Below are 20,343 nucleotides of genomic sequence, written 5' to 3'. Positions count from 1 at the left end.
TGTTAATGTGATATATATATGGTATTGTGAGAACCAAATTATTATGTGGGTAGGTCTGCAGAGCACGACTCGAGGCGATCCTAGGGCTAGATAGCGGGAAAAGTCACAATGGGGCTTAATGGTTGACTTTGGATAAGTTAGGGGTATTTAGGGTATCGGGTAGTTATTTTAGACTGTCGGGTTATGAAAATAAATATATGGAGATATATTTAAGGTTAGGAAGTCTAGGCGGGAATATTGGGGAAATTTACTGTTTTGCCCTCAGGGACGTTTCCGGCACCCCGAGCCTCGGGATTGACTTAACCGGATAAGGTTAGGCTAAATTTTAAGGAAAACAGTAGAACAAAAAATTAGACCGACCCTTTATTCTCAGCCTTATCTCTCTATTCTCTCTCAAGGGAAACACAAGGAAAAACACTGAAAATCTTAGGGGAATTCAGCTGGAATTCAGTGGATTGAAGAAGTGATTTAGAGGCTTAGCTCAAGAATCAACCAGGAAACTTAATCAGTACTAAGGTAAGCATTGAATTCCCTTCTTTGTGGTTAGAAATTCTGAGTTTTGGCTGGGTATTGAGGTAATTGTGATTTTGATGTTTAAGAGCAGAATTAAGGTGGAAAGCTTGGGAATTAGCTTGGATTTCGCTTGGAGAAGTGGTTCAGCCGAAGAGGTAAGCTTTAATTCGTGATTTAGAGGTTTCAATCTGAGTTTGTATGGTTGCTTTTAGTGTTTGAAGTTCTTGAGTTTCAGAAATTGGAAATGGGATTCTAGTAGGTTTTTGGGCTGGATTTCTGTTGGGATGTGTTGTTAGAATCATGATAAAAGTGTTGTGATTAAGGGGTTTTGAATTGGGGAGCCTTGGGATGCCTTTGGATGAGGTTTAGATGTTGGAAATGGTGGGTTTTCTGGGCACGAAGGGAAGGGCTGCGGCTCTGTTCTAGAGCGTTGCGGCCCTAGGATGAAGACGAGCCAGCAGGGCTCGGCCAAGGGTGAGCGCCGCGGCGCCCAAAGCAAGGGCCGCGGCGCATGTCTTCTTTTAGGCATGCCCTTAGTTCTGTTTTTAGGTCAGGGTCGCGGCTAGGCTTCAAGAGCCGCAGCCCTTAGATGCATACTTGAACGTTTAGGGTTTTTAAGCATGGAATCATGCCTAGTGTGCTCGGGATCTATTTCACCACCGTGCTTGGTGGGATTTGATTTCCCGGAAGTTAGTTTTGTATCCGAAAACCCTTATCTGAATATTAATGGAACCCTACACCTTGGTTGTGACTAGGTGATAAAAGCTAGGGCTTGGGAACGGATCGTGCTTGGGGAGCGTTGCTCGTAATCAGTAACCGCAAAGATCAAAGGTAAGAAAACTGCACTTGGTTGAATATTTGTAATGGAACTAAGGGTTCCCTATTGTGTATGCTTGAAAAGATGGTATTATGCCATGCAAGCTAATTGGTGAACCAACGGCCTAAGGGTGCCGAGGGTTACACTAGCGCACAGGGCGCGACTTGGCCACTGGTAGCCGAGGACAGCTTAATATGCACTAAGCTCGGTTTAAGCGGGCCGGAGTCAGTGGGGTAAACAGAGGGTGCGGCCTAAGTTGTCGGCCCTGATTATTATGTGATATGAAAGTTATAAGTGATTGATTGCATCTCTAATTATGAATATATGTAATGAATGGATAATGTGGATTATTTGATGAGAGTTCATACTTAGTGAATTTGCTGTCTGTTATTATTGTTTGTGTTGCACATCATGTTTTCTTGCTGGGCCTTGGCTCACGGGTGCTACGTGGTGTAGGTAAAGGCAAGGACAAGCTTGATCAGCCTTGATTTGGAGAGCTCTACGAGCGGAATATACATGGCCAGCTGCTCAGCCGCCACGGTTAAGGTTTAGGCAGGGACGCGAGACCCAGAAATTGTTCATTTTTCCTTAGTATGGCTGACAGTTGTCTGTATTTTTGGGAGTCTGTAATCCAACTTTTAAACTCTGTTTCTTTTGGGATCCCATGTATATAACCGCTTAATTATATGAAATGAAACTTTTGAGACCAAAACCTTTTTAACCCTAGCTCATACTTGTTTAGTGACACGTTTTTAAATTAATGACTTAATTAGCAAGTCTTGCACCTTTATAAGTACACAGTGTAGCGGTCTTGGCTATCCAGGGCGTTACAGCAATATACGAGTTTTTTTTCCATTTCCTATTTGCAATTTTCCTTCAAGTTTCTATACGTTCATTTGTGTTCATTAGATATTGATTTAAGTTTCTGAGTTTTCCATCCATATTTCTTTGACGAGTTCTTACCGTCAACAGTTTGGCGCCATCTGTGGGGAGAATAAGTGTCAAGCCACTGTTCTTCCATTGATTCTGGCAGGAAAAAAATGTCAAGGCGTTCTAAACGACTGAGAGAGCCATGAGAGGTGGAGGTCCACCTTGATGGAGATCAGCTGAAAGCCTCCATGAAGAATCCTCTTCTACCCAAAAATGTGGATGCCCCAAAGGAGCCTGAGGTTCACGAAGATGAAAGGGAGGCCTCATCCCCGGCCGTCTCACCTGATGAGAATCGTCCAAGGTCAATAGTTGCCCCTACAAGAGATGCCGGTGAGTTCCCGCTTCCAAGGCCGCCGCAGGTGTCGAACTCCGGCCAGCAAGATCCGGGCCCTTCGATGCATAGACCTGACAAGCACCCTCGAGTCCAGTCTGTGAGCTTGAGTTCTAGATCTCAATTTTACGAAGAGGAGATACGTGAACTGCACCGTAAGAACCAAAGGCTAGAAACTACCTTAGAGAACATGCAAGAGGTGTTGAATGGCCTGCTACAAGGGAAATCAAACATATCTCTCCCTAGGCAAAAAGAGAGAGGTCAAGAGGGGGCAGAAACCACAGTCCCAGTGGACGATGGGAGGACTCGACTTTCCACCAGTAATACCCCCCAGACAAAGCAGCGCGAACGTCTCGGACCACCAAAGCAGCCCCAGAGGCCAGAGCAGAAGAACAACGTTGGCCCTCGTAACGAATTCGAAGTCACCTCAAGGAAAACACCCTCAGATTTACGAGAGGAACTCAACAACAAAAGGGCATATAAAAGGACTACACCTCCTATGGCGCCCCGGGAAGGCAAAGGAAAGGGAGATGCTAACCCGTCCACGTTGAAAGACTCCTTGAACAAGAGGAGACAAGGCCTAGACACATAAATGAGGAGCCTCCGGAGCAAGATCATCACCGCATCTGGAGGACAAGCCATTGAGGACGAGTTCGACCATGAATCACCCTTCATTAAGGAAATCCAAGCCATCCGACTCCCAGCCAACTTCAAGGAGCCTCATATGACCCCATGTGAAGGAAACACAGATCCCAAGTACCATCTGGACACATTTAACGACCTGATGAAGTTAAGGGGGATTAGTAGCGAAGCTAGGTGCCATTGCTTTTCTATCACATTGAAAGGACCTGCGTACAAATGGTTCAGAAGACTTCGACCAGGGTCCATCAAGTCTTGGCAACAATTTTCTGATGAATTTCTCCAACAACATCACGTCATGCGTGATTACACAATGTCGGGCACCAACCTCGCTAACGTGAAACAAGGAGAAAATGAGAGTCTGAAGAGCTACATCCACAGGTTCAATATGGAGGCAGCCAAGGTAGGGAGCTTGACCCGTAGAGAGCTAAAAATGGCCATCACGGCCGGAGTACACCCAGGAAGTAAGCTATGGGATAACATGCTCAAGAAAGAGGTCATAGATTTGGACAATTTCTACAAGTGGGCACAGAAATATATTCGCGTAGAGGATGGTCACGAAAGCCTTAAGGCCAGTCCCCACCAAAACCCTCAATCCGGGAAAGCCAAAGCGGTGCAAAGAAGAAGAGGTCCTATGAAGGAACAAGAGATGATCAGCCTCGGAAGCCCCAGCGCACTGATGAGCGCAAGCAAGGCCCCTACACCTTTTATACTGACCTCACCCACGCTAGGGAACATATTTTCTTCACGAATGAAAACCAGGTCCCTTTCATAAGGCCCCTGCCAATGAAAAAAGACTGATCAAAAAGAGACCCCAAGTAAATATTTCCAGTATCATAAAGATATTGGCCACACCACCGCAGAATGCAACCATTTGAAAATAGAAATCGAAGAGCTTATACGCAGGGTACATTTGGGCAGAAACGTCCGCAAAGAGAACCAAAGGCTGGAAGAAGGAGTATCCTCGCCACGGGCACAAGAGGTGGCCCCGGAGGTACAAGGAGAAGTCAGGACCATTTTCGGAGGGCCAGGATTCGGAGGTGAATCAAGGAAGGGGCGAGATAAATATGTCAGGGAGGCCAGGCGAAGTCCACCGTCGTGCATCTTAAGTTTGGAGCAACGCCCCCCGAAGAGTTTTAAGGGGGAGAACGACTCAATAACCTTCACAGAAGAAGATGCACGGGGCATACATTTCCCTCATAATGACCCCTTGGTGCTGACTGTCCAACTTGCAAACATGAGAGTACATCGGGTCTTGGTGGATAATGGAAGCTCTGTAGACATCCTGTATCGCCCTAGTTTGGAGAAGATGGGACTGAACATCCGGCACTTGAAGCCTTGCAATACCTCCCTTTACAGATTTACAGGGGATTCGATACAGCCCTAGGTGCAATTGAGTTAGCCCTCACCATGGGGGAACAACCCAGGCAAACCACTATAATGGCAAACTTTGTCATGGTGGATTGTGCCTCAGCCTTTAATGCGGTATTAGGGAGACCCTCCCTAAGAGAATTAAAGGCGATAACTTTTGTATACCACTTAGCCATGAAATTCCCAACTCCTGGGGGAATAGCAAGCATGAAAGGAGAGCAAAAGGAAGCGAGGGAATGCTATAACACATCCCTCCGCACGACCACAAAGCCATCAGTGCCTATGGAAATGGTTGTGCATGAAGGCGTGTACCCACATGAGTTGGACCCGCAAGTCACGGAAGAACCTAGAACCGAGTCGGTAGAGGAGTTGGAAGAAGTCACGGTCATGAATGAGACATTAAGAAAGTTGAAGGTAGGAAGAAACCTTACGGGTATCGTGAAGGAGAAGCTGGTAGAATTTCTGAAAGCCAACCTCGACGTATTCGCCTGGAGTCACGAGGACATGGTAGGAATAGACCCATCAGTCATGTGTCATCACTTAAACATCGACCCAAAAGCAAGGCCTGTGAGGCAGAAAAGGAGAGTGCTAGACCCAGAAAGATACGCGGCCCTAAAATACGAGGTTGACAAGTTGAAGGCAAATGGGTTTATCTGAGAAGCATTCTACCCAATATGGGTATCAAACCCAGTGTTAGTCCCAAAGCCCAACGGAAAATGGAGGACTTGTGTGGACTTTACTAACCTCAATAAAGCCTGCCCTAAGGACAGCTTCCCGCTTCCCAAGATAGACCAGTTGGTAGACGCCACAGCGGGGCACGAGCTACTGAGCTTCATGGATGCATATTCCGGCGATAACCAAATACCCATGAACCCGGCCGATGAAGAGCACACTTCGTTCATAACAGACAAGGAGCTTTATTGCTGCAAAGTGATGCCTTTTGGTTTAAAGAACGCATGTGCTACTTATCAAAGGCTGGTGAACAGAATGTTTGCAAATCAAATAGGAAGGAATATGGAAGTATACGTGGACGATATGCTGGTGAAGACAAAGAAGGCAGAAGAGCTCACAAACGATCTCAGTGAGATGTTCGACACCCTCCGAAAGTTCAGAATGAAGCTAAACCCGCTCAAGTGCACCTTCGGAGTTTCATCAGGGAAGTTCCTGGGCTTTATGGTGAATTCCCGAGGTATCGAGGCCAACTCTGACAAAATCAAGGCATTGCTAGAAATGAGCCCACCACGAAGCAAGAAGGAGGTGCAGTGCTTAACAGGGGAGAGTAGCAGCCCTCAATAGGTTCATCTCCAAGTCCACTGACAAATGCCTCCCTTTCTTCAACATCTTAAAAGGGAGGAAAAAGTTTGCTTGGGATGATGATTGTTAGGAAGCCTTCACTAAGCTAAAGGAACACCTTGGAAAACCACCCCTTTTGGCCAAGCCAGGAAAAGGGGAAAAGTTGTACTTGTATCTAGCCGTATCAGAGCATGCTATAAGTGCCGCCTTGGTCAAAGGAGAAAAGAAGCATCAGCAGCCCGTGTACTATGTGAGCAAGTGGTTGGTAGATGCAAAAACCCAGTACCCAAAAATAGAAAAGTTGGCATATGCCTTGATAGTGGCTTCTCGAAAGCTGAGGCCCTATTTTCATGCTCATGCTATCGAGGTGCTCACCAACACCCCTTTGCGTTAAGTCTTGCACAAACCGGAAACTTCGGGAAGGTTGTTAAAGTGGTCGATTGAATTAAGTCAATTTGACATCACTTACACCCCAAGGACCTCAATCAATGGGCAGGTACTTGCAGACTTTATAGTCAAGTTTGCACACTGACCCCATGAGGAGGGAGAAGTAGAAGAGAATGAACCAGCGCGTGAAGGGGAAAAGCACCCTGAAGAATGGAGCCTCCATGTAGATGGGGCATCTAACGAAGAAGGAGCCAGCGCTGGCATGGTGATGACGGGACCTGAGGGGCACAAGATATTTTGCGCCTTATGATTCGAATTCGAAGCTTCCAACAACAAAGCAGAGTACGAGGGACTGTTGGCTGGCCTGCGGCTAGCTAAGGAGTTAAAGGTAACCCATTTTCATGTCTTTAGTGACTCACAGCTGGTAGTGTTTCAGGTGAAGGGTGAATATCAAGCTAGAGGCCCAAAAATGGCTACATATCTCGCCAAGGTGAAAGGGTATTTGGATCAGTTCAAAAAATACACCATAGAACAGATCCCGAGGGAGCAAAACACAAACGCCGATGCTCTGGCAAAACTCGCCTCTACTCGAGACGAAGACATGCTTGAGTCCATCCCAGTCGAATACCTCTCCAAGCCGAGCATAGCAGAAGAAAAGATCCATATGGTCAATAGCCCTGAGGAGTCGTGGTTCGCACCCATCGTGAGGTACTTAAATGACGGGACCTTGCCTTTGGACAAAAAAGATGCCCGTAAGCTTAATTACAAAGCCGCCCAATACACCCTAGTAGACGGAGTCTTATATAAGAGAGGCTTCTCTACCCCGCTCCTACAGTACGTAGAAAAGGGAGAGGCTTTAAAAATTATGCAAGAGATACACGAAGGGGAATGTGGAAATCATGCTGGGGGGTAATCTACGGCAAAAAGGCCATCCGCCAGGGGTATTATTGGCCTACCATGGAGAAGGACGCTAGCAATTTCGCAAAAAGGTGTGACAAGTGCCAGAGGCATGCAAATTGCCCCAGACAATCACCAAATGAGCTGGTGAGCATGACCAATCCGTGGCCCTTCGCTATGTGGGGGATTGACTTGATTGGAGTGTTGCCAGCAGGAAGAGGAGGAGCAAAATACGTTGTGGTAGCAATCGATTATTTTACCAAATGGGTGGAAGCGGAGCCTCTAGTCAACATAACGGCTAAGCAAATCACCACCTTCGTCAATAAATTTATCATTTGCAGGTTTGGAGTACCCTACAAGATAATCTCCGACAATGGGACGCAATTTGAAGGGGGAATGTTAAAGGAATAATTCAGGGAAAAGGGAATCAAGAGGAGTTTCTCCGCTGTAGTACACCCACAAGCAAATGGACAAGTGGAGGTCATCAACAAGATCCTAAAAAGGAACTTGAAAACAAAGTTGGAAATTTTTTGTAAAACCAAATTGATCTAAGGGCAATATACGAGTAGTTTTTTTATTTCCTATTTGCAATTTTCCTTCAAGTTTCTATACATTCATTTGTGTTCATTAGATATTGATTTAAGTTTATGAGTTTTCCATCCATATTTCGTTGACGAGTTCTTACCGTCAACAACTTTATACATGGATTACTTGACAATTTATTAAAAAAAAACAAATCAAATGTTTTAAATAAGGAATTAAATCACTAATATAAATATCAAAACATAATTTAAATCAATGTTAATATAAAAAGGAAACAACAAAACTAACCAAACATAATATATGTTATTTATAATGTATATCATAACGAAAATAAGTTTTACCTTAATAAAATGTATATTATGATATAATTATGTTTTGTTGTATATATATTGTATTAAAAAAAATTAATGTAAAGAAAAATGTAATTTTTCTTTTTATAAAACATATGATCTAAAAAGTAATTTGTCAAAACGCAGAGTCCAAACAGGTAATGAGACAAAATACAGAATCCAAAAAAATATAAACTCTAAATATAATAAGAGTAATTTGTGAAAATGATCTCTTTTTTGAAGTCATTTTGGCCTAGTTTTGATAATAATTTGCAAAATGACATCTGTCTAAAATTTCGATCAAATGTCTAAAAATTTCAGCCAACTGTCTGGAGTGTCAGAGACCATTTTACAAAAAAAAATATCAAAACTAAGCCAGAGTGTAAAATGACTTTAAAAAATAGGTCATTTTACCAAATGAACCATATAATAATGAAGTTTAAAAGAGGTACCCTACAACATTTAAATTAGGGGAAATGCCAGTTTGGCCCCTGTGTTTTGTCCGAATACTCGATCGGCCCTTATGTTTTGTTAAATGACAAAATAGATCCTGTGTTTTGTAAAATGGAAAAAAATGATACTATGAGTCCGATTTTGGTCAACTAATTTTTCAATATGACTAAAATGCCTATATTTTTTATAATTAATTAATAGAAAATAATAAAAAAAACATATAAAATTTTAAAAAATCATATTTTAATAAATTACAACATTAAAATAATTATCATAAACAAAAATTTAAATTGAAACCTAAATACTAAACTTAAAATTAAATTCAATAATTAACGTATAACATTAACTAAATTAATCAAAATTTAATCAAAAACAATATTAAAATTAAAATCAAATCAAATAATTAAAACAAAAATGTTTGTGTTCATCCTTCAAACCCAGATTCAAACCAAAAAATAAAAACACGACATGATCTAAGTTCATCCTCAGACCCTATATTCAAAATCTAGAAATTTACCAAATCATAACTCAAAATCCCTGATCCAGGATTGTTATGCTTGGAAGGGACTTTAGAAAGGCATAAAGTTGCTGGAAAAATAGTGATATGCGACCGTGGAATCAGCCCTCGAGTTCAGAAGGGTCAGGTGATCAAAGACGCCGGAGGAGTTGGAATGATTCTGACGAACATGATGGCAAACAACGAGGAATTGGTAGCGGACTCCCACCTTCTTCCAGCGGCAGGCGTTGGAGAAAACGAAGCAAAACTATTAAAGCGTTACGCTTTAACTAACCCTAAAGCCACGCCCAATCTAGCGTTTCTGGGAACTCATGTAGGGATTAGGCCATCTCTAGTGGTGGCAGCATTTTAATCAAGAGGGCCTAATTTTCTCACGTTTGAGATTCTCAAACCTGATTTGGTAGCTCCCGGAGTCAACATTCTCGCTGCTTGGACCGGGGATTTGGGCCCATCAAGTTTACCAACAGATCGTCAAAGGGTAAAATTCAACATATTGTCTGGTACCTCAATGTCGTGTCCTCACGTAAGTGGCGTTGTTGCACTGCTAAACACTAGACACCCCAAATGGCGCCCGACCGCCATTAAATCAACTTTTATGACCACTGCTTATATCCACGACAACACTCTCCACCCTCTTAAAGATGCCTCCTCGACAATTCCTTCCAGCCCGTATGACCACAGAGCGGGTCATGTAAACCCGAGAAAAGCACTTGACCCGGGTTTGGTCTACAACATAGAGCCTTCAAGACTACTTTGAGTTCCTCTGTACTCAAAATCTATCTCCAACCCAGTTAAAATTTCTCGCCAAGTACTCGAATAGAACTTGCCGACACACACTCACTGGTCCAGTGAACTTGAACTGCCCTGCTATCTCAGTTGTGTTCCCTTATAAGATAAACGCTTCTGTTATGAGTGTTCGTCGGACAGTGACCAATGTGGGTTCTCCGGTTTCAAGTTACCAATAGTTTATGATTGCTTTAACAAATTTTACCCATCTAGAAGCATAGACAATATACAATCCAGATCCACATCAGGTAGCTACAACAAATGAATAAAAAAATATAGATATGAAATAAACATCCAACAACTAGATCTGAAACACATCCAACAAAATGAGAAAATTTTAAGAATAAACTTGTGCCATGGACACCGAGATCTGAAATTGTCGAGGTTTGGGAAATGGAAGGAGATTTCAGAGTGAGCTCACCTGTGATGTGAACCACGCTTCGGGGTGTCCGACATCTGGTCAATCACCATGTCCATTGCCAATTTGCCAATGGGGGCTTTGCCGACGAAATCAAGGTATCTGCAAAATAAGAAGAAGGAGAAGGAGAAAAAGAACAAAAGAAATAAAGATTCGATTTTTATATATATTTTTTATTTAGTTCAGTTTTTTAATTAAATAAATAATATTATTTATTTATTTTATTTTTAAATTAATTTAATTTAATTTTTTATGTTAAAATATATATTTTATTGTTTAATAAATTTATTAATCCAAAAACCTGAGGGTATTATTGTTATATTAAAAAATTATTTGACCAAAATTAAACTCAGAATATCATTTTGTTCCATTTTGCAAAACACAAAATCCATTTTGCCGTTTAACAAAACATAGTAATCAATCAAATATTCGAACAAAATACAGAAGTCAAACTGGTATTTTCCTACGATAAATTTTATTAAACAAAAATTAACCCTATGAAATCCACATCAAAATCTGTTGAACTTGGGATAGCTTTCATGCAGTAGTCTACATATCCAACGAGGTATATATATTTATTCAGTAAGATGACAAAGGAGACCAATGGTAACATAGTGCGCGAATGAGCAATGTTCATTTAGATATGTAATTTTACATGATATCCAAACATTAATTGTATAAATCCATCAGCAACAAAAAGAAAAAACTCCTATAACTAGCACACAGGTGTTCACATTAGTAGTTAAGCGAACTGAACAGCTTACGCACGTTTAAATCTTTATCAAGAATGTTAGCCCAATTCAGAGAACAGACAAACATCATGACAAAATTTTAGTTCGTGATCAAAAGATACCATCCATTTCTTTTTTTTGGTGTCCTAAAAGCCACTGAAAGGCAGAACCAACAAACTCGGCAGCAATGTGTGCCCCCCCACCCCATAAGCAATCAACTAAATTTACCGATTTCCATCTTCTTCTTGATTGCCTTCTGGCCATGATATATAAAAGAATCTAGGATACCCGAAACCGTGAAAACACCTGTACACAAAAGCCAACCAAGCATTGGCAGTTGTTCAAGTTAGTGACACCAAGGAAAAAGAACGCAGAGAAAAGCCACAATTAATTTATAAAATTAGCTTTGCCAAGGATGCAATAAAATTAAATAAACTAGAGAGAAACTAAAGGGTTCCCCATAGAGATATAGAGGTTGTCAAACTTAGTGTTGAAATGAAAGTCTGCTGTTAGGGTCATTTTAGCTTCGTTTTAGATAACGTTTTAGGTTATGTTTTAGTTATTTAGGATTGTTTTGCGCAGATTTATGCTTGTTTGTTTTTGTTTCAGGATTTATAATGGTAAAATATATGAGTTATAGTGAAATGATAAGAAACAAAATAGAAAGAAAAAAAAATAAGGCAAAATTGGTGATTTTGAGGTGATCACAGTTCATGGAGGAGCTTAAGAGTGTTTTGGGCAAAATTGGAGCACTTCTAGATTTAAAATAAGAATTCAGCAAAAGTGAATTTGCGCCCCAGCACCCATTGATAATGCTGCAGCCCTATTACAAACAAAGAGGAAACGCCACCGAATTAGCGCCCCAACGCTAGTATATAGCGCTCCAGCACTATCAAAGTCAGAAAGCAGATTTCCAGAAGAAAAAAAAATGAATTAGCACCCCAAGTCTACGTTTTTCGTGGTGCGCAAGAAAAATGGTATTTTTATGAGGGCAAAAAGGTCTTTTACACAGAATCGTTAGGGTTTATATTTAAACACATTTAGTGGGAATTTAAAAGTGCTAAACATTGACAGAAACATTTAGAGAGAATTTTTTTCTTCTTCTATTTTTCTTGTCTTCTTATTTATATTAGATGGATATTCCTGCTATGATTATGAACTAATTTTAGTTTCTAGAGTTTTAATGTAGTCTCTTGATACTCTATTATTAGTTAATTCAATTATTTTGTGATTTTTTTTTTATTGTGATCTATTCAATTTATGTTTAACACTTGTAATTGATTGACCATCTTTTGCATGATTCATGATTTTAAGTCAAGATCAGAGAAGGGAGAGTTAAATATGCTATAATTGAATAGATATAAATTACATATTGGATGAGAATACCTCTATGGTTTGTGTAGTTTTTAGGGTTTTTGTTCTTAATGTCTACTATATGTTAGAATTTATCACAGAGATGTAGAAAGTTCACATATAGGTTGAGATCTTATATCTTGATAAAGAATAAGAATCGTTTTAGTAAACCTGCTATCACGATAGAAAGAACAAGAATAATAATTAGATTAATGATATAATAGAGTAGATAGTTGACGAAATTAAATTCCCTAGGTTTTTATTCATTGAATTTCATTTGCAATTGCTATTTGTTTCTATTATTTAATTATCTGAATTTGCAACCCTAAAATTGTTTACCAAATAGAACTAAAGTTAAAATTAATTAGTAATTGATAATCAGTCTTCGTGGAATCGAACTTTACTTTTATTATTATTACTTGTTTACCATTGTGTGCACTTATGTATTGAAATTCCAAAACATCTGGCAATCTATTAGCCATTTCACAAGCTTCGTAGATGCGTGTATATATAGGATGTTTATAGGCATATGGATATGCATAATGAAGAGATGAGAAAGAAGAATATATAAGCTAAACAGTCCGGCAAAAATAATAGAATAAATTGGCAACTAAAAAAGCTGTTCTCTTTAAGAGGGTGAGTAGGAGTTTAGGAATTACCTCCAACTATAGCGCACACATTAGTGAGGAAGTGTAAGAATGATATATGCTCCTCAGCAAAAGTTACCTAAAACATGCAATCAGGAAAAGATGAGGCATAAAAAATATCCACATCCCAAAATATCAGAAAATTAATACAGAAAATAGCACGGGACCACAAAACCATTATATACTTTTGAATTAATCATCTTCAAACATAACTAGACAAACCTTGATTGGAGAAAGATCATAAAAGAAAAATACACCAGGAAGAAATTGAAGGTTTCCAAATTCTGAAGTCCTAAAATGCTCAGTTACAGAAAACTGCAATACATATTGGCTAAAGTCATGCTCCATGTTACACAAATGAAATAAAAATAAATGCACATGCAATGAGATGCACACCTGATTCGACTGAATAGCATGTCCAGTCACATCTGTGTAAACAGTAGGTACAACCTAAAAAATAAACAACCCTTGATCTGAGCGCTAATAGATTTCACTCCTATTTTATCTAGTATTTTTCAAAGAATGAATCAAAAGGACTTACCTTGATAAAATACTGATACATCCCACTAGGTGTTTGCTGCGTCCACTGCACACTAAAGAAAAGAAAGACAGTGGAGAAGAATATGTCAAGTACATTAACTGTAAGTAGCCAAAGTCAGAGTTTGAACTCCCAATAGAACGAATGGCTAACTAGACTATGAAGCAAAAAGAGATAGAAACTAACCCATCAAGAGGATTCACAACACCAGGAAAATAGTCCCCAAAAGCCAATCTATTGATTTTGTGACTTATCTGAATCATGAATCATAAATTTTTTAATCGAACAAAAGCAAAAGAGGAAGCTAATATTAAACTACAGTTTATAAACAGCCTTTCAAATATAAAATATTAAAAGGATATTTGAAGGTTTAATTATAATACAAGGCATACAATTTTCTCAAAGAAAAAGTGAACAGAAGTTCCATGAATCATGTCTTACATTGAAACTATCTTTCTGAAACGACAGAAGATCATGGACGTGAATATTTGATTGTTGGAAACTTTTCCCAGGTGCAAAATGAAAATTCCCAGCTACCTTATTAACTTCCAAGAATCCATATACATTACACCCTTCACCTTCTTCATCTTTGATTCTTTGCAGGAAACCTTCTCTTTTGCACTGAATGCAAATAGAACAATAGAATTACAAATTAAATAATTATCATGACTACTATTGTAATATTTATACAGTTATAATGATTAAATTCAATTCCAATCAATCTGTAGACATGAGAGTGAGGGGTGCTGGATATGTTTGTGAAAAAAAAATTAAGTTACCCCAATCACAGGGAGGAATATAGTTAAAGAATCCAACTAGATAGGCAGACAACTTGGTCTGGAGAAAAACATGCAATCATATAGACGGCTTTAATATGCTGGACTAATAAATCAAAATAGATAATCTGGAAAATGTCTCAGCAAAATTATAAGAGAATCAAAGTGCAGTAGGCTTTAAAATATGGCATGTCAATACAATGATAGAAAGGACAGAGGAAGGGGTGATTTTAAATAAAAGATTACAAATGCAACTTGTATTATACAAGTGTAATAGCATAAGAGTATCATTCCGATACTCATGTTACTAAGTAGCTCCGGGACTTGCAATTACAGACCTGATCAATCATATCTGGATTTGACAATGCCCAACCTTTCTTCCGGTATGCTTCACGGACTTCTTCACAATTATTACAACAATCTTCATCTGACTGCAGAGCACAAATTTAACAAAAAGACCAAAAGCACAAATTTAACAAAATGATGAGAAAAAGTTCATTAGTAAAGATGAACAAAGAAACATTTAAATAGAAATGTCATAACAATTTCCTATGCTTTCAAATTATAATTGAAAGCCCTAGCATAATATTATTCGCAAAATGGACATTTAATATAGAAAATTGCAACTAGATAATTCATACACTGAAAAAATTTTATGGCATTCCTGAATAAAATTTTCTTTTTCAACAATCAATGATTTACTAAATAGTAAATACAATTACATAGATCCAAATTTATTAAGTTATTAAGTTTTGTAATTGTTTGCAAACAAGAAAATTTTAAACAAGATTATGTATTACAATAAACAGAGACTAAATATGGTGACAGATTGAGTAATGAAATATATACGGTTGGCCATTCAGTTTGGTGTTCCAATCGTAAAAGTCAAACAGTATATACATAGAACTTCATTTTATAGTATCATCTTGACAACAAGTATTTGCAATGAAAAGCATACCGCTTCTGCACCATAGCAAGAACCACAGTATGTCTCATTATGCTCAAGTCTGCCACCATGTCTTTGTAATGGCTTATCAATCTGATCAAACACAAACACAAATTCGCAAATTGAAAGACATATGACCAAAACAGAATACTATAGTCCTTCAATTTTATTTTATACAAAAAGGAAATAAACATCAAAGTGATGATGCTTTCTAGCAGACAAAAAGAAAGGCACAATTTTTTTTCACTATACAAATTATTAGAAATGAATATTTCCTCAATTAGATTTATTTAAAAAAAAAAAAAAAGCAAAACTAAATAGATACAGTACAGCAGATTTAAACACGGTCAAGCCACCCCCGCAAGAGTCTAGCTAAAGTGGTTGGGTGTGCGTGTTGGGTGTAAGAAGTATGTGGTCCAAACCACAGCTGAGTTAATTTAACAAATGGGTAACTACTAACTATAACTTTTCCAAAAACACATTGTCAAGCCACTCAATGTAAAGAACAGCCTTCACATCCTATAAGTGGCTTTTTTTAGATGATAGACATTATCATTTAGTTAATTTATTTTTTTAATCAAAATCTTAAATCAATAAATACTAAAATTATAAGAAGTAAAATTATACTTAATTCTACTAGTTTTGATTCTTTTCAAGATGGTTTATTATCAATAAAAAAGATGGAAGGGAAGAAAACCACAGAAAACAAAACAGTCAAATGAATGAGAGAAAAAGTCTAAACCACTTAATACTGACAGCCCAAGATAATGATTTAAGTTAATAGGAAACCTGTATAATCTCATAGGATCTACATAAACTAGCGTATACAGATCAGATGGATAAGAAATAAAAGGAACGCCCAATCAACTATCGAGCAATACCTTCGGGGCACCAATTCCATCCTGTCTAGTTTCTATTACATTGCCATGAGAATCTAGCCTCTTCTTGATTACGTCATGTTTCTGCAAATAATATTAGAACCATAACTTAAAACTGGTCACACGTCACAAGTTGTGAAGCAATATTCAACGTGTTATGTTGTTAAGTGGATTGAAATAAAAAAGCTAATTAGAAAGACTCCAGTTTTTTTTTTTTTTTTTTTTTTTTGCCAACAACAACAATAATCAAAACCAATGAAAAATATACTAAACATTATACATACTACATCCAGGTGTTGCTCTCCACTTATGTCCATGGCATCAAGACTGAGTATGGAACAAGGAAGGGCGGGGAAGGTGACATCAAACTGCACTTTCAGACATCAAAAAGAGCAGAGATCAATTAGTTTAAGAGGACAATCGGAGTGCATCATATTACTAAAAAATAATTTTTATGATCTACACAATATTTCAGGTACTATATATAATAGTCATGGACTCATGGTTGAATTTTAAATAATTTTCATTACCTAACATGTGACAAGAGAATAAGGAATCTATACGGGTAAAATAAAAAAGAAAGGTTCAAAAATTAAAATACATTTGATAACTCTCAAAGACTTAGCATTACATTGATACGCAGGGTCTCTCCTCTTGAAGTATCCACTACAAGCTTTGTTTCAGTAACTGCATGTAGATATAACCCTGCATCCAATTAAAAACAGAAGTTAACACAACCGAAAGATAGAAATTGTAGACTTTGGATAAAATAAAACAACAAGATTCATCAGAGTAACTCATACAGAAAGAAAACATGGTAAGGATCAAGACAGCAACCTATAACCATATGAGTATGAGCAGAATTGGATGTACCTTGTACCTCCTACCACACAAAAGTATCCAAAGGAAAATAATAAATTACAGATACATATGCATCTAGTATATACGAAAGGGTAATACATGGTTGACTATATCTCTTCCCTTCGAAAACAATACGATCAGCTTAAGTCAAAATAGTAGAGAATAGAGTAATGCATGACTGTTGCTGCACGGCACAATTCACAAAACACAATTCCACCACAAAGTAAACATTGCAAGTGAAACAAACTAGAACCGTAAAACTAGGCATATCCACGGCACTATAGCCAGTCCAACCGGATTCCAAGTCTTTCGCAATAATTAGCACAACTCAAATGCCTCAGATATTTTCGAAGTACGACTACCCAATTCATATGAACCATTACAGTCGAAAAAGAACCCTAAATTACGCAACCAGATCAATTCTCAACGACTTCCTGTGCCACTTAACAAATCTCCAACAAAAATGAACCCTGCAAAGTAGAGATACACAAAAATAAAAAATTAAAACGAAGGAAAAGAGTACGTACGGATCTCGGAGAGGAAGAGCAAGAGCATGACAATGGAGGAGGCGATGGTGATAACGCCACCGGAGAGGGTACGACTGTAGAAATCTTCATTGATCTTGGGATAAGCATCCAAATTCCGGAGCTTGCTCATTATACCATCCATTTTGGTTTTGGTACCCAAATTTTTGGTCTTTGATCTAAAAACCTAGTTCGTATATATCATATATTAAATAGTAATAAGAAGTTGGAAAACTAAACGCCCCGTTGCCGTTGAATTGAGATCAAAGAAGAAAAGAGTTTAATTACATTAAATTTGGTTAAGAGTAATTGATTTCATCTGGGAATTTCAACCAAACCCAATCCTCCTGGACTTTACTTAAGATTAGAGTAAGTACCCAATTGTTTTGTACTGTATTATTTTGTTTCAGTGTAGGGCCTCCTGCGGCTGGTAATTAATTTAATTTAATTATTAATTAAATGAGAATCACAATTTACATCAATCAATCAAGGCCAATGCCAAATGCAATTGCCGCCGCAGAATAGCCTTCTTCATTTTAATTTTTTGTTTGGGGAAGATCTGCTCAGACGTGACCTGACGTAACGATTAGACGATCATAGAAATATAATGACAAATTCTCCAACTCCGACTCTTTCTTTCTTTCTTTCAAATTCGCCGAACCCATTCTATTTTTGTTTCTTTTATTATATATAAGACTTTCAATTTGATTTTGGTTGCCAATTCATTGTTGTTACTTGTTCTATTATCGTTTTTGTTGTATAACTTTCTTTTTACATTTTTTGGATTTTGTTGATGTCAATTTACTTTTTTTGAAAATCTAAGATAAAACAACTTTAACAAAATAAATAAATAAAGCAAAATTAATATATTATGAATATAAGTACTTTTTTTAATCAATTTATATCTTAATTTTTGGCACTAATTTTATGTTTTGATTTAGAATTTTTAAAATTATATTATTTAGTTTGCTTATTTAAAATTAGTATTTAAAAAAAATGGATTTCTTTAATTAATTAATTCTATTTTAGAATTAATTTTAAAATAAATAATTTGTCTATATCTCTTATCTTATATATAATAAGTGTATATCTAATAAAAATCTTTTTCTTCCGTTAGATTTAACACCACTTATTCTATAAACTAACGAAAAGTAAGAGGGACTTCCACCTCGTTCTCCACAACAACTTGTTCTATGGGCGGAACACTACTACAGGGACCGGAAGCAAGCACGACTTCCAAATTTTCTTGTTCGTCAAAATTCTAGTCTTGTTGATTTCGTTTTGTGGAAACCTCCCTTGAAATCTTTGAAGATGAATAATGATGCAATTCTTGCTTCCAGTGAGAGCTTCATCAGTATTGGGGCTATCATTAGAGTTGATGATGGGTTTCCTTTGGCTAGCTTTGCTAAAAAGATTTGTGGTCGTTTCAGTGTCAAAGAGGCAAAGGCTTTGGTGATTCTCTTTAGTCTTTGTTGGGTTCAAGAGCTAGGATTTTCAATCTCTTTGCTTGAGAGTGATGCAGAATTTGTTGTTCTTGCTGTCTTTTCCATTATTTCCCCTCGTTCTCAATGGAGCTATATACTTAGGGATATTAGACACTTGTTATTTGTCCTTCTAGATGTATCTCTAATTCATGTGTCGCAGCTGTAATAAAGTTGCTCATGGATTAGCCAAGTTGCACTTATGATAGATGATGAGTAGGGTCGACCCTAGGTATAGACGGGCCAGCCATGTGCCTAGGGGCCCCAAATAAAAAGGTCTCATGTAACGCCCTGGATAGCCAAAACCATTACAATGTGTACTTTAAATAGTGTTATACTCGCTAATCAAGTCATTTGACCATTAATGTGTAACTAAAAGTGATTAACGCATTAGGGTTAAAAAAAAATGGTCAAAAAAAATGATCATTTCATTAAAATGTTTAAGTTCGGGCATGGGATCCCAACATAAACATTTACAAAGTCATTTACAGTTCAAAAGGGCATTTACAACACTAGCCGGCCTAAGCGAAAAAATTAGGGTTCAACCCTAGTTCCTCTGTGAATCCCCAGTCGTGGTGGTCGAGCAAGCTGCATATGTACACACCGCCACCGAAGCTCTCCAACTCATGGTTGGTCCAGCTTCCATTTCCCCTTACTTGCACCACATAGCACCCATGAGCCAAGGCTCAGGAAGAAATCTTAAACATGCTCATAAGCAGTTAACAACATATTACATAATCATAACTAACATGCCTAGCAGTAATAACTCTACTCGTGCATGCATTTTCTATTCAAATAAGTGACTACAGGGTCACACTGGGGCCCATTGCCCTAGAATAGGCGATTGTAGAGTCACACCGGGGCCCATTGACCTAGGATAAGTGACTATAGAGTCACTTGGGGCTTAATGCCTTATCCTCTATATAACTAGCCTTAGGGCTAGCCAAGCGTACCTGGCGCTTTATTTTCTAAGCGACCATAGGGTCGGTCAAGTGTATACCACACTCCTAATTAGGCCTAACCATATCGACCAACGTTCAGTGCGCTATTGCCGCCCTTGACTTATAAGTCAAGCCTTTCAACCGATGCTCAGCATGCTATTGTCGCCCTTGACTTATAAGTCAAGCCTTTTTGGCGGCGCTCAAAGCGCTATTGCCACCCTTGACTTATAAGTCAAGTCTTTTCAATCAAATAATGCAACACAAGCATATATCATTTAAAAATTATCCAGATACAGAGCATTCAAGCATGATTAATTAATATAATCACAGGCATAATCATAATCAGGCTCATTCACAGGGGCCTGAGCCCTAATCATAACCATGTTCAGCAATCGGGCCAAGCCCTAATCACATATATCACGTATTGGGTGCAGTTTTCTTAC

General features: G+C 38.2%; 1 protein-coding gene and 1 pseudogene across 1 annotated transcript; one reads left to right on the top strand and one right to left on the bottom strand.

Moving 5' to 3' along the window:
* Nucleotides 1-9,036: 9,036 nt before the first annotated feature.
* On the top strand, nucleotides 9,037-9,985 carry LOC133806816 (subtilisin-like protease SBT1.3; annotated as a pseudogene).
* Nucleotides 9,986-10,836: 851 nt separating this feature from the next.
* On the bottom strand, nucleotides 10,837-17,876 carry LOC133804467 (uncharacterized). Its single transcript, XM_062242623.1, has 13 exons — nucleotides 17,482-17,876; nucleotides 16,725-16,798; nucleotides 16,378-16,461; nucleotides 16,097-16,177; nucleotides 15,228-15,308; nucleotides 14,608-14,700; nucleotides 13,935-14,114; nucleotides 13,680-13,747; nucleotides 13,497-13,548; nucleotides 13,352-13,405; nucleotides 13,178-13,270; nucleotides 12,968-13,034; nucleotides 10,837-11,261 (listed from the first exon to the last, which is right to left on the bottom strand). The coding sequence occupies exons 1-13, from the start codon at nucleotides 17,621-17,623 to the stop codon at nucleotides 11,170-11,172; spliced, it is 1,161 nt and encodes a 386-aa protein (XP_062098607.1). The 5' UTR covers nucleotides 17,624-17,876; the 3' UTR covers nucleotides 10,837-11,169.
* Between the last annotated feature and the right edge of the window lie 2,467 nt (nucleotides 17,877-20,343).

The sequence above is a fragment of the Humulus lupulus genome, chromosome X (genome assembly GCF_963169125.1).
Source record: "Humulus lupulus chromosome X, drHumLupu1.1, whole genome shotgun sequence".
NCBI classification, from domain to species: Eukaryota; Viridiplantae; Streptophyta; class Magnoliopsida; order Rosales; family Cannabaceae; genus Humulus; species Humulus lupulus.
This window is presented reverse-complemented; position numbering and strand designations above follow the sequence as displayed.

What these genes read in the sequence shown, in the direction of transcription:
- LOC133804467 (XM_062242623.1), bottom strand. Translation starts at nt 17,623, where the DNA reads ATGGATGGTATAATGAGCAAGCTCCGGAATTTGGATGCTTATCCCAAG. An exon ending in GAGAGACCCTGCGTATCAAT is followed by an intron (nt 16,462 to 16,724) that starts GTAATGCTAAGT and finishes CTGAAAGTGCAG; the next exon opens with TTTGATGTCACCTTCCCCGC. An exon ending in ATGGAATTGGTGCCCCGAAG is followed by an intron (nt 15,309 to 16,096) that starts GTATTGCTCGAT and finishes GTGTTTGATCAG; the next exon opens with ATTGATAAGCCATTACAAAG.